Source organism: Thermobia domestica, chromosome 17, assembly GCF_964235325.1.
Source record: "Thermobia domestica chromosome 17, izTheDome1.hap1.1, whole genome shotgun sequence".
Lineage (NCBI taxonomy): Eukaryota > Metazoa > Arthropoda > Insecta > Zygentoma > Lepismatidae > Thermobia > Thermobia domestica.
This window is the reverse complement of record NC_137470.1, coordinates 15,910,730-15,926,972: the sequence shown is the minus strand read 5'-3', so window position 1 is coordinate 15,926,972 and position 16,243 is coordinate 15,910,730. Positions and strand designations below refer to the sequence as shown.

The 16,243-nt window shown below is 37.0% G+C and overlaps 1 protein-coding gene across 2 annotated transcripts in view; it reads right to left on the bottom strand.

Moving 5' to 3' along the window:
* LOC145673883 (DNA topoisomerase 2-alpha-like) overlaps nucleotides 1-16,243 on the bottom strand; it is a 58,915-nt gene that overhangs the window by 15,763 nt on the left and 26,909 nt on the right. For both annotated transcript variants that reach the window (XM_081743670.1, XM_081743671.1), the window contains exons 4-6: nucleotides 15,878-16,121; nucleotides 10,689-10,901; nucleotides 2,767-2,851 (exon numbers count right to left, since the gene is read on the bottom strand). In XM_081743670.1, the coding sequence (XP_081599796.1) occupies nucleotides 2,767-2,851; nucleotides 10,689-10,901; nucleotides 15,878-16,121 (542 nt within the window). The remainder of the gene's footprint in view (nucleotides 1-2,766; nucleotides 2,852-10,688; nucleotides 10,902-15,877; nucleotides 16,122-16,243) is intronic.

The following is a 16,243-nucleotide window of genomic DNA, read 5'->3' as shown; positions in this document are numbered from 1 at the left end:
TCCGAGTTTTAACTGGAAATTCAATCGGAAAACGTTTATTAAGAAGACCAAGGTGCAGATGGGCGAACAATATTAAGATGGATCTCACAGAAATTGGAATACAAAGTAGAAACTGGATTCAGTTGGCCAAAGACAGAAGTCAACGGTGAGCTTTTGTGAACGCAGCATTGAACCACTGGGTTCCATAGAATTAGATTAATTAGAATTAGAATGGTTGCACTGTTGATACTCTAATCACTTTTTAATATATTGCCGTCCCCCTCCTCTAGTAACTTCCATCTTGTTGCTAACATATAATGCCAATGTTGCGGTTGATACCCCATGAATCTTCGCCGGCTAATTCCATAATAATGCAACGCCATTGATTCCCGAGTGCCGAACCCATTCGGTAAATGAATGAGGGAAAAAACTTGAGAAGTAACTGTCAACACTGCCATTTCACTTGAAAAAAAACTCGAAATCAACTTTTGGATGAAGATGCTGATTCTCTAGCGGCGAGAGCGAATTTAAGCGAAGTTTGTATGACGTCATGACATCGGCGGGTGCATTGCAGTCCGAACACGCATAATTTTAATGTTCGTGAATTATTTCTGATTACTTGACAAGCTATTTTCGGCAACCTCGATTTTTCAAATTTTATGCATTAGGCACACACTATGCGACGCTTTATCGAATAGACAAAGCGGAAACACATATCTAAACGAGACCATAGTAGCTCATATCATAAATCTTATGCTGACCACAATAATTTCCCGATCTAGCGTGTTGCATACGCCGGTGAACACACTGTAATTATGGCTTTCCGATAACAATATATTGCAATCCTTATATTTTGTTCTTTGATATGTGATAGCCATGTAAAGAAAATACGACATTTAAAAACTTAATGATCAATGTATTACACACAAAGAATGAAAAGATGAATGACTGGACCAAGACTCAAACCTGGAATCTCCAGTATACTTTACCGATGCGTTAACCAATAAGACACCCAGTCTGCTTCCCAAAACAGCCACACACTCTCTCATTGTATTGTACAAGCACAGCAGCTAGGTTGTGGTACAGTCCGCAACAAAACACCTGCGACATGAGCATGTAAGTTTATTGTGAAACGACGAAGTCTTTTGCTTCAAAATAAGTGTGCAGGAGAGGACGCCAAGATTTCTCCTGGCGGGATTCGTGCCACTTAGATGTTATGTTAATTCTCTGGGCTCTTAGGCGTAGTATCAGAATAAACTTATGCTCATGTTGCAGGTTTTTTGCTGCGGGCTGTACAAGCCATGTTGTCTGAGTGCAGATCACCGACTTCTGAAGTGAGAGAGTGTGGGGCTAACGTAAAGATCATGAATGGTAAGAAGTGCAATACGTATTATACTATTCCCCTGCAAAACATCACTCAGTACCACGAGAAGATGGAGGCGGAAATCTTCGACAGATTCGTGTGTCCTAAACAGACCACCGCCGCTCAATTTTGTTCAGGTTTGGGGATTGGGCGCGCCAAGAGAGCTGTTCAACTTCATCCCAATGTTCCTCAAACCACGCTCCAACAGCTCGTGCTGTAAGAATGGGCACATTACCATCCTTGAATGTGGCATCATTGCTCGGAAACAACATCTGGACCATGAGATACGCATGGTCCTCTAAAATAACGACAAAATCTCGGGCAGTGACGCGATCGGTAAACATGTAACAAAACCCACTGCAAACTAACATAGTGTGGTCTACGGCATTACACCATACATTTCTTCGGGCGTCTATCGCACATAAACACGCTCCCTAATTTCAAATAAGGTGAAGAATGACTCATCCAACCCTATTACACGTTTCCAATCATCAGTGGTCCATGATGAATGGTCGCAGCACCATTCACACCGTGCTGAAGTGTTATGGTTGTTATCAGCGGTTTCACACATGGACCCCGACCCAGGATGTTCATGTCATATAACTCGCGGCGGACTGTGATTGCCGATATTGGCTATAGGAGGTGTTACTTGAGTTTCTCTGTCACTTGCCCCGCAGTCGCAAGGCGGATCTGAGTGACCATTCGCTTTAATGTTCAGCGTGACTTGTCACTGATGGTTTTCTTTTGACCAATGTTCCTTTTCGCCGATGTGTTTTTGGCCTGAGTTTTGTTACCACTCACACATTGGACACTGTTCTTCGCGACAAATCCAATACACTTGGCATTTTCGGCATGCTTGCACCACTTAACCGAGCGCCAACTATTTCCCCTACTTGGAAATCAGACCATTTTCAACTATCACCCCATACTCAGTTCATTGCACAATTCAGTTCTACAGTTCCTCACATACTACAGGATTTGTTCTACCTAACGCACCACCACTAAAAGCCTCAGCGTTGAGGTCGCCGCCTGACCTTTGCAAACCCACACATTTGACGTCTTTCTAATTCCAGGTGCTTGTATCTTGATAACCATCTAGAATAGTACAATTTTTTTGAAAAAATAATAACAATAAAAACAACATATTTGTACTTGAAGACAGGAAACATTAACGATTGATGAACTTATTACGAGATGTTTATTTTTTATGTAAGAAATATTCTTAACAACCGAAACTTTTGAATACTTAACTTATTGAAAGTGAATTTCATTTAAAGTATATTAATGAAAGGAAGTTTTATTCTAAATGGTATGCAGTTTCGATACAAAGTGCGTTAGAGCTACGTAACACTAAAAAAAATATAGTAACGTTTAAACATATAACAATAATACAGAGGAAACAAAACTAAGCCTAAACAACTCACCAAAAATCGATACTACACTGTTTCTGCATCGCTCTACACCATCATCATAATCTGCAGGCAACACCTTAGGATTCATGAAGTAAGCCTATTAAAAAAAGACAAAAAGTTATTAATTATTTCGGAATTATTCCTACTTCATCACGCTTTACTCTACACAAAAGATATTTCTTCCTTCAGGAGTCAGACTATGTTCTTCTGATAGGTTAAATCGGGTTTAGACAACTATTCTGTCGTTGATAATAATCTTTAAAAAATGAAAAAAAAAAAATCAACCTCGATTTTGCCACCTCCGTGGCTAAGCGGTTAGCGTACGCGCCTTTGGCGTGGGAGGCCCAGGTTCGATTCCCGGCAGGAGCTCATGTGGTTCGGATTCCACGTTAATCAGTAGGTCCACGTCTCATATAGCCTCGCTGCTGAACGGGACGTTAAACTCAAAATCAACTCAACTCAACTCGATTTTGCCAGTGAGGCTAAAGGAGACGATTATGAGAAATGAATGAAATGGTGGAATGAAGAAAGTCGGAGGAAACGGGAGAACCCCGAGAAAACCCACGCACACGGTGTTTGTCCACCACAAAGCTCACTTGGCGCAGGCTGGGATCGACCAAGGACCCAATGCACCAGAGGTGCACACTCTACCATTGAGCCACCGTGGCCCATACTAATCTTTAGTTCTTATTAGGTCATAAAGGAGGTGGTGATTAACCTAATTTAGAAAATAAAAGTATATATTCTATAACAAAATAAAATGACATTGTAACAACAAGCTTTCCTTTTCTAAAAAATCGAGCTAAAAAGAAAAAAATATAAATCAAATATAAAGTAAAAAAATAATTTTGTCAAAAAATTAATTTAAAAAATCTATTTATCCACGCAAAAGAGGACTGCGAACATCAAGTCGTTGGACGTTCGAAAACGATTTATTAAGACACTGGTATGGAGCGTGGCGATCAGAGACATAGACATTGAGAAAAGCTGAATATCCAGGCTGAAATCATTTGAAATGTGGTGTTGACGCAGAATGCTGTGTATATCATGGACCGAAAGGAAAATGGATGAAGACGTACTAAAGGAAGCTAATGAAGGCCAACAGATCATGAAAATAATAGGAAAAGGAAGAAACAGCATGCATGGCCATCTTATTCGGCACTCCGATTGGATCACCGTGTTGATAGAGAGAAAGGCAGAAGGAAAACTAGGAAAAGGAAGACCAAGGACAGAATATCTAGATGCAGTTACGAAGAAAAGACCTTATCAAAGTATAAAACAGCTCTTCTAAGGGAAAGAAAAGTTTCAAACTTTAATGATGTCACAAACCTATGGTTGAGGAAAGACGGAAGATTTATACATGACTCGAAAAAGCCATTGGAGCGCTCTCATATACAATGAATTTATAGTCTTCAAATCAGACGTAATATTATATTGAACTCTATACAGCATTTCATGGGATGAAATAATATTCTAGTACAAACTCACTACCTCCACAATTTTTTCACCCATGAAATGGTAAGTTTCCTTTGATTACTGAGAAAGGTATTTAGCCTATAGGACCTGCAAAACACTATAATTAAAATTGCTTCATTTAAATCGAAATTTTGAAGGAAGTTAAAATATTCTAGGAAATTTTTTTAGATTATTATCATTTTAGCCCTTGTCATTCCCGATTCCTTGCAGCTTTAGAGATGCTTGACAATCTTTTGATATGTGCATTGGTATTCCTGGAAACTGCCAGGAACTATGGCACAATTTAATACTACAGCATTACATTGAATGTTAAATAGTATGGTAATAAAGGACCTATTCTGTGCGTGATGATTATGTATGATGGTTGTGCACTCTTAACTACACTGCATTCAAATTTCAGCGTGGTTGGGAGCTGGAAACGCAACGTAACGAAATATTAGATTGAGTCCTAAATAACTTCGGTACCGAACACCGAAGTTATTGAGAAAGACATACTAGCAATTAATTTCCATGAAAATTGGATGGTTAGTTGAATTGACGCCTACCGTCCTTCTCAGCACCAAGGCTAAATAAGATGTGGACCTATATAACATGGAATCCGAATCGTATAAGCCCCCACCGGAAATCGAACCTGACTGTCCTGCTCCGGAGACGCGTATCCTAGCCATATAGCCATGGCACAGCTCTGATGAAAATTTAATACGCTGTTAATGTAAGGGAGGTATGGAGCGTTCATAAGGTTCAAGTAAAATTACCGTATTTGCGCGAATATAAGCCGTACCTAAAATTTGAGAAGAAATAGTAAATCTCGAGTATAGGACGCAGTACTAAATTTACGAGAAACTTCAATTAAACAGTACTTCGAGATGCATAGCTCTCCTTTTTCTTTAACTCCCACATAACTAAGGGTGACTCATGGAGATGATGATCTTTGTGATAATGACTCTAAGCAGCATTCTGGATCGTATAGCGAGTGTGCAGAATCAGACTCTGGTGATGCTGAAATACTGGGGAGTGATTGTGCGTGATTTGGGTGGGTACAAACAAGCTGACACAGTCTTGCGAAACAAAGTTGCTTTTCTTTTTTCAAGAACAGTTACTGTATATAAATATTATATATACAATGTATAAGAAAGGTTAATAAAAGTATTACCTATTAACAAAAGTATTATTATTCCTGTTAATAAAAGTATTACGTGTGCAAGTGTTTTTTGTGCTAGTGTTTAAGATGTTACTGATACCCAATGAAGGTGGCAATTTTTGCGAAGAAGATATTTTTTTGTGCTATTTTCTTCTTAAGTCTTTGATGTATTACAAAAAAAAAAAAAAAAAAAAAAAAAAAAAACCCTGCAGTAACTTGTAATGATATTCACTTCAATCCACAAGATACGTGTACATGTCATTTTGAAATTGACGATTTATTATCTGACAGAGAAAATCTCGATTATAGGCCACATCATGATTTTTCAAACCAAAATTTCGGGAAAATGTGTGGCCTATATTCGCGCTAATAGATAATCTCCATACCCAGAAGCAACATACGAGGGACAGTCAAAAAGTTATCGGAATGTTGTTGCACTTTTGCCATTTGTGGTGCAATCATAATGAATCTTATACAGTACAGTTCTTACGTTGCTTTGATTACGAAACTAACAAGTGTGAACAGACAGTGTACGAGAAGTGTAGCTGAACGGAGAAATGTGTGGTCATGAGTTGGCACAATGTCGCAGTTCGAGCAACGCACAAACATCAAGTTCATGTACAAATTGGGGAAATCTGCTTTAGGGACTTTGATAGCTTTAAAAACAGTTAAGCACCATCGGATGTTCGGCTCTTCCCAAAGATAAAAATGGGTTTCAAAGGTACCCGTTTCGACACCGTACCTCAAAGAAATCAACGCGGCGGCTCAACTTCGGAAGATACCAAAAGAGGTCTTTCGTCGGTGTTTCCACCAATCAAAGAGGCAGTGGAAGGTGTGCGTTTATTCCAAACGTGCCAAATTCCAAGGCGATTAAGTAAATGTGTAGTTATATTTAGGATATAGGATTTAGATTTCTGAACTTCCTGTGGATTTCCCGGGTTCGATTTCCTGTGGATACTCAAAAGTTTTGCTGTTGGCCCAGAGAGTATGGAGAGAACAATTATGGAGCTACCTGTATTAAGAAGTAGCGGACTTCGGTCTAGAAAGCCGGCATTAACAACTTTAGGTAGGCCCGGGTCCCAAAGGTTTTGTCGTACCAGCAGTGGCGTGCGGTGGTTATCCAACCGGGGAACAGGTCGACATAGATAGGAAATATTGTGTAACAAAACAACGGAACTGAAATAACTGAGCACTAATAAAATGTGCTTTTAAGAAATCAGAAAATTTTGTTTGTAGCTGATTTTTTTTTTCGAGAACAGTAGTACATGCAGTAGCGGAATTGGGTGTAAAAACTACGGGGAGGGGAATGCCATTACTTCAAACTGGTGGTCGAAAGGTCAAATATCTGTAAAAAGCATAGCCAATTAATCGTGTGTTGCAAAAAGTACTGCCGCCACTGAGTACAAATGCATGTGGAATCCACACACTTTTTGATTCCACATAGAAATACACGCATTAACCAAAATTCCACACATTTTGTGGAATTCGATACACATTCGGAACTCTTCCGGCAGAAATACTCAACTACCGTTCAGCCTTTATATTAATCACGTGACTAACAAAACGGGATGCAGGGGCGCAGCCCCGAGCGAATTCTGGAAATCGAGCAGCCATCGAACAAAACAAGTGTGTTAATTACAAAATGGTCCCGATTTCGCTCCAGCTCAATTCATGGGCAACACTAAATGACAAAAGAATATGAAGAAAGTATGCGCAGTCCAAACCAGCAGAGCTAGATAAACGAAACCTGGAACGAAGGAGAGATCTGGGGGCGAAGCCCCCAGCGACCAAAGCTATTTTGTATATAAATAAACCGGCTAAATGGCTAGGAATACAGCAGAACGTAAATTTTCCCCCGAGTAAAAATTCCCGGTTTTTCATCAAAATTCCCTGACTTTTCCAGAATTAAAAATTTCCCTGACTTTTCTCGGTTTTCCAGGTGAGTGGCCAGCCTGATTACGTAGTATCATAGTCTTACCTTTAACCAACGGCCGTGTGCACCAACGAAGTTCAAATGTTGAACGAGGATCATAGTCAAGTTCAGTGAAAATGTCTGTTGCACCAACAACGTTCAAGGATAAGTCTCGGTCAAATGATGGATGAACTTGGTTTTAGCTTGAACGGCCGAATTTGGGGGTTTAAACTTCGTTGATCCAAGTTAGTCTGTTTACATTCAATAATGTCTTTGTATTTTTCCACTAATGAAATTACAATTCTCGTGATCGGAGAAATTTTCTGCTCGTGGTTTTATTATTTTTTTCCTAGATACAATGTATATCAATAAAATGAAATAAATGTTCTGAACTTTTAGGAATACAGTTCTTTTTTAATTTTCAGGTAAAGTCTGTTAACTAGCAAAAAGAAATAAGGAGGATATGTAGCTAGAAAACCTGCGAGGCTGTAGCTTTATAATATAGAACCCACTAGAAATAAATTATTTCAGCTCAGCATTTACGACAATGTATTTTCTAAACAATTTTCCAGTAAAGGTTCACTTTTGGAGGGCACACAAGTTGTCTATAAATACAGTATTTTCTTGTCAAAATTCCATGCAAACAGAAAACTCATTATCCAGTTATTCCTAGAGTGTTATCAACCAATTGCGTACAATTGTATAAGACACATAGAAACTTAGCTACTATAGTGAAAGCCACACGTCTCAAAACCACGCACCAAACTTCGCAAGCTACTCATTACAACCTATTTTTGAACCTATTACGGTTTACGCCAAGGTGAAGCTGTTGGGCTATATTCGAGGTGCGTACGTAGTGAACAGGCAAATTTGCGATGGTAGGTATACGTGTAAGCAAATTAAGGGTTCACTCCAGCAGAAAGTTCTACCAAATAGAAAATTTATAGGTAAAAACGACGTGAAATATTTTTCATAAAGGAATGAAAGTGTGAATATAAGTAAAAATCTTTGAGTTTTACGTCCCACGGTTATGCCGGTTAGGCTAAAGGAGACGGTGATGATGAGTGATGAATGAAATGGTGGAATGAAGAAAGTGGGAGGAAACGGGAGAACCCCGAGAAAACCCACGCACACGGTGTTTGTCCACCACAAAGTTCACTTGGCGGGGGCTGGGATCGAACCCGGAACCCCAAGCACCAGAGGTGAACGCTCTACCACTGAGCCACCGCGGCTCCCGTGAATATAAGTAATTACCATCTATCACAGCATATTGATGTTAATTATTAGTGACAAAGAAATTATTGTATGTGTAAATGTGCTCTTCCACTGTCCTCGTTTATGTGTATACCCCGTCGCTGACGCGCCTGCTCCCTATGGACACAACCGCTCGGGCCTCCCTACTGCGCTCCTGCTCTAACTCGGTTAGATAGCATTCGTACTTTTTAGTGGCCACCTAGCATAACTTGGTTTGTGTTTTACACACAGTATTTTTTATGCTATACGCCCACACTTTATTTATACGTTACTGAGCCATCCTAGTCAATTCCCAAGTAGTAATGGAGCTCTTCGTTTAGTGCATGGTCTGCTAAAAGAAAGCTCTAATCTAACCTGAATATGTAAAAAAGCATCAAAATTTGGTAAAACAGTCTGCTCGAGTGATGAACAAATTAGTACAAAAAATACATACCAATCTGTAGTAGGTGATCACTACAAGCTAGTTTTCCATTATAATTGCGTAATTATGAAGAATACGTTTTAACGCTGTTTCTATAATCACAGATCACTTATATGTATAACGAACGTATTTTGAGAAATTGCACCGCAAAACAGGAGGGTGATATTTTCCACAGTGGTCTTTCCTTATGCACACACAACCATCGCTAATGTGCCTGCTTTCGCGGACAAAATCACGAGCGATCCCTCAAATTGTGCCCTGCTTCGAATCGGAATAGATACAAATTTAGGTTGTTTTGGCCATTTAGCACAGATTCGTGCGTGGTTTTTGCACTTATTGTATTTATAACATATAAGTTTGCAAGCATATTATAAATGTGTGCGTAGCTGGTGGACAGGTCAGAAACTAAAAATGCAGAAGTCGTTAGATCTTAAATGGAAAGAATAAATGGTAGCGCTCCTCAACTTTACCTACGCTAATTAGGAATTGTAGGCAAACGCCAACAGGGAAAAGGATGTAAAAAGGCATTAGAATAACATTTTCACGATGAAATATGAATAACTGTTGAATCAATTTTCCCATCAGTGGATTCCAGAAGTTTTTTTTTTTTTTCATTTTTTTTTTTTTCTGGTGGTGGCGAATTTTAATATACTGGGGATGAAATGTACCAGGAATCCACATTGAGAATGATAGGAGATATGGTCACGAGGGAATTTCATGGTTCTCGCGGAGAAGTTCCCCCCGGTCAATTCATGAAATCACCACTGGTCCATATAGATTCACATATTTGTCCTTTGTTATAAGTTTAGTGTAATCTTTATGGTGCAGTTTTACTATAGGGACTACGGATCCACAGATTGTAAAATATATGGAAAAAAATGCAGACGTCTTTAATTTGTCCATTTTATGTCGAGAACAACGTGCAGTTTTACTATACGTATCCATAGTATAAGTAGTAGTAGGAACGAGTCAGAAGCCCCGCAGGGGTTAGTTGGTTTCTGTTCTCGACATAAAATGGGAAAATTAAAGACTTGCCCATATTTCTCTATACATTTTGCAATCTCTGTATCCGTATAGTAAAACTGCACCGAGAACAGAGCCCAACAAACCCCTGCGGGACCTCTAACCCTTTCCTACTACTACTAGTACTACTACTTACACTATGGATTTGTATAGTAAAACTACACACTACAATCTAATCTAAAATCTACTACCAATATTGCAACACCAAGTATTACTCGCTTATTTTATTACAGGTATAATTTATTGGTCCATTCTTTGATGATGTATTCAGACGAGATGCACACAATATCGAGAGTCGAGAACCCAGACACGCGGTATGCTTTCTTCATTTGTTACTTTGTTAAACGAAGGTTAGAGACAAAAGATGACAACCAATCAGAATCGATTTTACAAATTGACCGAAGTTTACTTAAACGAGGTTTACTGAACTTCGATTTTCAATGATGCAACGAAAGTCCGGGAACCACGTTTAAACTTGAAAATTTAATGTTGAACGCGTTTAAGTGAACGCTCGTTTAAACTTCGTTGGTGCACACGGCTGCAAAAGAAGCTACATTGTTTTTAATTCCAACTCTTTTAACTTTGCTCATTCATATGGTTTGTTTCGCAGATTTGTGAACATCTGAAAACTTAGACCTAAAGACCGACAAGAAATGATGGAAACAATTGACAGTTAATTTTATAACATTCATAAACTGCTTACTTACTGGTAATCGTTTACCATTCAAAAATACTTTTACTCCTCCCATTGAAGCTGCTACGTCATACGCTCGTCGAGACATAAGAGAAATGATATCCTTATCCAACGTTTGCATCTTGAATTTCGCAAGATCTGGAGAAAATGTAATTTTCGTGTAGTCATCGCCAAAGAAGTCCTTTATTTTGGGATCAGACGCTTTGCTCATGTTGTTTGCCCATGTCTGAAACGAAAAAAAGAGAAATAAATCACACTATGTCAGGTACTCTAACACGAATTTCCTTTATTAATATATATGTTCAAACACACCGTAACGTTCAAAAAAGCAGTTTTTACAAGCTCTATACCCTCATCGACAAATAAATTAATGCGTGAATTCGTTCCTGTAAAATCTTGCATGTCTATACCAAAAGAAACTTTACATATAAACGTGTATGTATGAGGGAAGAAGGACATAGTGGCAAAGAACTCATATTACTGCAAGGGGGTCAGTGGTTCGACTCCAGCCATGTGACTATTATCACATAATAAATGAATTATCACTTAATAGTGCATAAAGTTTTTTTATTATTATTAGCATAAAACAAAATGGACAATTAAATTATATTTTTCAAAGCAAATATTTGGTACGCGGAAGGTGAGAGAAGAATAGTTAAAGCATTTAAAAGTAAAAATAACCTGAGGCTAAGGTTGTATAAACTAAAAAATAAACTTTCCTACAACAAGCTATAACATAACATCTAGCTAATCTCAATATGTGCATTTGTGATTTGATTTATTGTTTGCAAAAAATGTTAAAAACAAAATATCTGGTAACGTTCTGGTAAACAAATAAACGGATTTTCCGAAACTAAACAAAAAAACAAAAATAGCCTTTATATTTGTATATATAACAATAATATTTATTTAAAAGAAACTATAATTTAAACTTTTTAAAATTCAAAACTATAGTGCCAACTAGTTGTAACAAACAAAAACGATGGTGCATATAAAAAGTAACACTTCTAAAACAAATCTATCATTCAACAATCATTCCGGATTAAAAAATCATTTGGGTTTCATCATTTGGACTCACTTCGTTCAGAGCTTTAACATAAAATATCTGAGTAGCGGTCGTCAGGACATTAAGTATAAATTAAAAAAAACTAATATATGGTTAGTATAACAAGTTAAAATTATCTATTAGCAACTTACATATTTTTGTAGTTATTGTACGCTTCTTTCTTTTAGTAATATATATGTATATTAAACTTATACGTAATTGTTTCTTTTACTCTAAATATTAATTACTCTCATTATGCATTCTTATTATTATTTTTATTCAATCTATTTTATTCTACTATCTGTCACATCTAAATAAAATGTCATAAATCATTTGGATAATGGTCTCCATGTAACAGGCAATACACTATAACTATAATCTCACTATACTACCCGTTCCATTATTGTGATATACTAATACACTTTACCTATTACACTTTTATAAATCAATTTTATTTTTTTTTTTAATATGTTACTATAGTGGACAATATAGTGTCCGTTGTTTTTTAGGTGTTCGGTTTCCTTCCCCATTCTCATTCTATCAATACCTTCATAATGATTCGTATCCTTTAGCCCAGAGGACATATTCACGAGACGCAAGAACAAGTAAATTAACTGAGGATGCAATGTATATTAGATGGTCATTTCAAGTACGTTAGGCAGGACTAGAACAGAAGCATGTCTTCAAGCGGACCGACGGTGATACAAAAGGAAAAGATCTGAGTTTCAGAGGCCAAACCAAACTATGGGTGCGCGGTGTGTATCTCCGGTAACCGTAATTTATGAGGAAGCAAAGAGCAAAATAACGCGGTTGGATTGTATTGTAATTTCCAATACTTGATCACAATCACCAACACTTCAGCAACAAAATTGTGCGGATAACATGGAAAGTGGGTCGAATATGATTGGAAATGCGTAATATGATCCGAAAAGTCATCTTTCATCTATTTCCAATTGGCCATATTTATCAAAGGCGAGGACTCTGATAATATACGCAGTCAACTTCATGATATTTCGCGGCTCCTGTTAATACATTCACATTACATATATTACTGCACGTCTTTATGTGCAAAGTTGAAGTGACTTGCATCTCCCATGGTCAGGGTTGGCAAAAACCATGGTTTTTATTTAAAAAAACCAAAAAAAACGGTTTTTTTTGGTTTAAACCAGGTTTTTTTGGTTTAAACCAGGTATATTTGGTTTAAATGATTTGCTCTATATATTCACATCATATATGGACAGAAATAAGTTTGTTTCGCCTTAAGTTATTATGCAACACCGGGTTATGCTGGAAGGGGGCACATAAACTTAAAGCGGAATAAAAACTGTTTCTCGAGTTACATCGGAGAGAAATTGTCCTCCATTTGAACTCGGAACCAGGACTAATTGGTCACAAATGCGACACGTCTGCCGACTCACTCACGAAGGAATCCTGATAAAAAATACGTTGTACTGCTCTTTACATGCTTCTTAATATAGCTCTCAAGAGTCATTTCAGAAGGACAAAAAGATAAACAGTTGCACAATACATATGGACAATTTCAAAGTACTACGGAGTACAGAAGAACTAATTTAATTCAAGTTAGTTAACAACGACTTTTATTGGTCCAAATTAAAGAAATACAACGACTTAATTTGCATATCACAAAGATACCAATTATTTGAGTCCACTTTGGCTCAGACTCATTTATACATAAATAGATATCGAAGATACTTCTCATTTCATTAAATGCCTCTCGTGGGGTCTGTATGACCCTCCCCCCCCCCCACACACACACACAAAGTACGGCATTTCGATGTATTTTATCAATAGTAAACATTGAAAGAAAACAATATTTAGAATGTTTCTTTGATTGCAATTACATAACAATAATAACTACAAAAAAATCACAAAACAGACATTTATAAACTTACATAAAAAAAAAGTTGCTTTTGTAGTATAATCTTTTTGAGTAATGAATGGGGAATTTAGGTCTGAATATAACACGAATAATATACGGGAGTGAAACGTGATAACCCACAAATGTGTGTTCATCAAGATTTTACAAACACTTACATTTTTACGAACATTTTCGTTTTTTGGTTTAAACCAGTTGTTTTTTTTTTTTAAAAAACCAGCTGGTTTAAACCAGCCAACCCTGCCCATGGTTCATATGTTTCCCTATGGTGACAATAGCTAATTCACACCGCTGGAGGTGTTCAGGCGTGCTTTTATGAACTACAACGCTTAAGTTATTGATGATCAGCACGAGATTCTGAAGACAAGTTATACAAACTGATACTTACTATGACTTGTAGAAAACAAGTAATTATGCCTTCAATCTCTTCTCCAAGTTCCCTTTGCCCAGATTTAACATAGTCTTCAGTCCTAATAAAGAGCGATTAATACACCCCCCTGTTAGCAATGGAAGCTCAGAATACTTCAATGCTCACAATATGATTTATTGCTTACAAAATATCTTGAAAGGCCTAAACTAGTTTGGCCATTCCCTTTAGTATCCCTTTTACCATTCTCTCGTGGATAGGTTTCTTAAACAGAGTGTCTACTAAAATTCCAAAATGAAATTTCGTGACTTTTTCATGACCTTTTCTTTCCCAAACTATAAAATTTAGTAACATTTTCAAGAGCAAATTTGAGTGCGACGATAGAAGCATGCTTTGCTTGCGACTTGATATTGTCTAAAGCCGACCGTAGACATTTTTGGTGGTGAATTTTGACGTTGTATAAAATAAAATTTTCCAGTCTATACTTATATTTGTACAGATGAAAAAAACCGTGACATAAAAGCTAAATTTCTTGACTTTCATGACCGTTTTCTGATTTCGTGACTTTTTCAAGACTTTCGTGACCGATAGACACCCTGTTAAATACAAAACTGTAGACAGGGAAATGTTGCTTTATAAATTCCTGCTTATGAGAGAAAATCCGAAAATCATTTGTATCCCAAAAGTGGTCTTTCGAAACTAAGCCCAGATTGAAGAACGGATTTCTAAAGACGGATAGAACATTGAATCATGTTTTAGTGGGAAGAGCAATTGATAACAATACATTCATACAGTATCTATAGGTAAATGCATATATTCCGCAAACAGGCATACTAATATCTAATAGACTAAGGTAGTTATCTAAATGCTCAAACGAGCAAAGCGCTAATAACAAACGTTAGTACAACTTCAACTTTGTTCCATCTTACCTACACTCTATGATAATACTCAAAAACTCACTTCATAAATACCGTAATTGCGCGAATATAGACCGCACTAATTTTTCCTAAATTTTGGCTTGAAAAATTATGGTGCGGTCTATAATCAAGATTTTATCCCTCAGATCATAAATCATCATTTTCAAAATGACATGTACACGTATTTTGTGGGTTGAAACTAATACCATTACAAGTTAGTGCAGTTAACGCTTATAAACCATCAAAGATTTAAGAAGAAAATAGCAGAAAACATACCTTGTTCGCAAAAATTGCCATCTTCATTGTCTGCCGGAAAAACTTTACACTGACACAAAAGCAATTGTACATTTAATAGTTCTATTAATAGGAATACGTATCTTTGTTATACAATATATATAATATATACGGAATATCTATACACAGTACCTGTTATTGAAAAAAAAAATAAATAAATAAATAAAAAATAATAAAAAAAAAGAAAAGCAAATTGGTTTCGCAAAACTGTGTCAGCTTGTTTGTACCCACCCAAATCACGCACAATCACTCCCCAGTATTTCAGCATCACCAGAGTCTGTTTCTTCACACTCGCTAGACGGTGCAGAATGCTGCTCAGCGTCAGTATCACAAAGGTCATCTTCATTAGTCACCCTTAGTCGTGTGGGAGTTAAAGAAGGAGAGGGAGAGAAATGCATGTCAAAGTGCTGTCTAATTGAACATTCTCCTGAATTTAGTACTGCGGCCTATATTCCAGATTTACTTTTCTTCTATAATCTCGTGTCAAAAGTTTAGGTGCGGCATATATTCGCGCAAATACGGAATTATAGTTACAGATTAAAAGGATTATGTCGACTTCAATAGATTCTGAAATTATAATGCGATACGTATTCAATCATATTTCAACACTAAATTTTAATATGAAATACAATAGAATTACAAAATCAACTATTTTATTTTATAATATTTATTTTAACCTCACCTGCTTAAAGCTTCTTTTGTACTGTATCGAGGCCGTTTCTACAGTAAACTTGGTACTGAAGATATTGCACAATTTAGCACCATAACCATTTCTTCCACCCGTAACTTTCTCTTCCTCATCATTGTAATTAGACGAAGTCAACAAATGTCCAAATATCATAGTGGGAACGTGCATCTTCTCGTCTTTATGTTCGACAACCGGTATACCTTCTCCATTATTCCAGATTGAAATGTGATTGTTTTCGCTAAAAGGTATGAGATAAGTAAGACAATACCGTACCATTTAATAAAGAAAAATCACAAAAATGCTTACCTTAATTCCGAATTCGTGAAGGTTCAATTAGTTTAACGTACGGGAACTGATTGT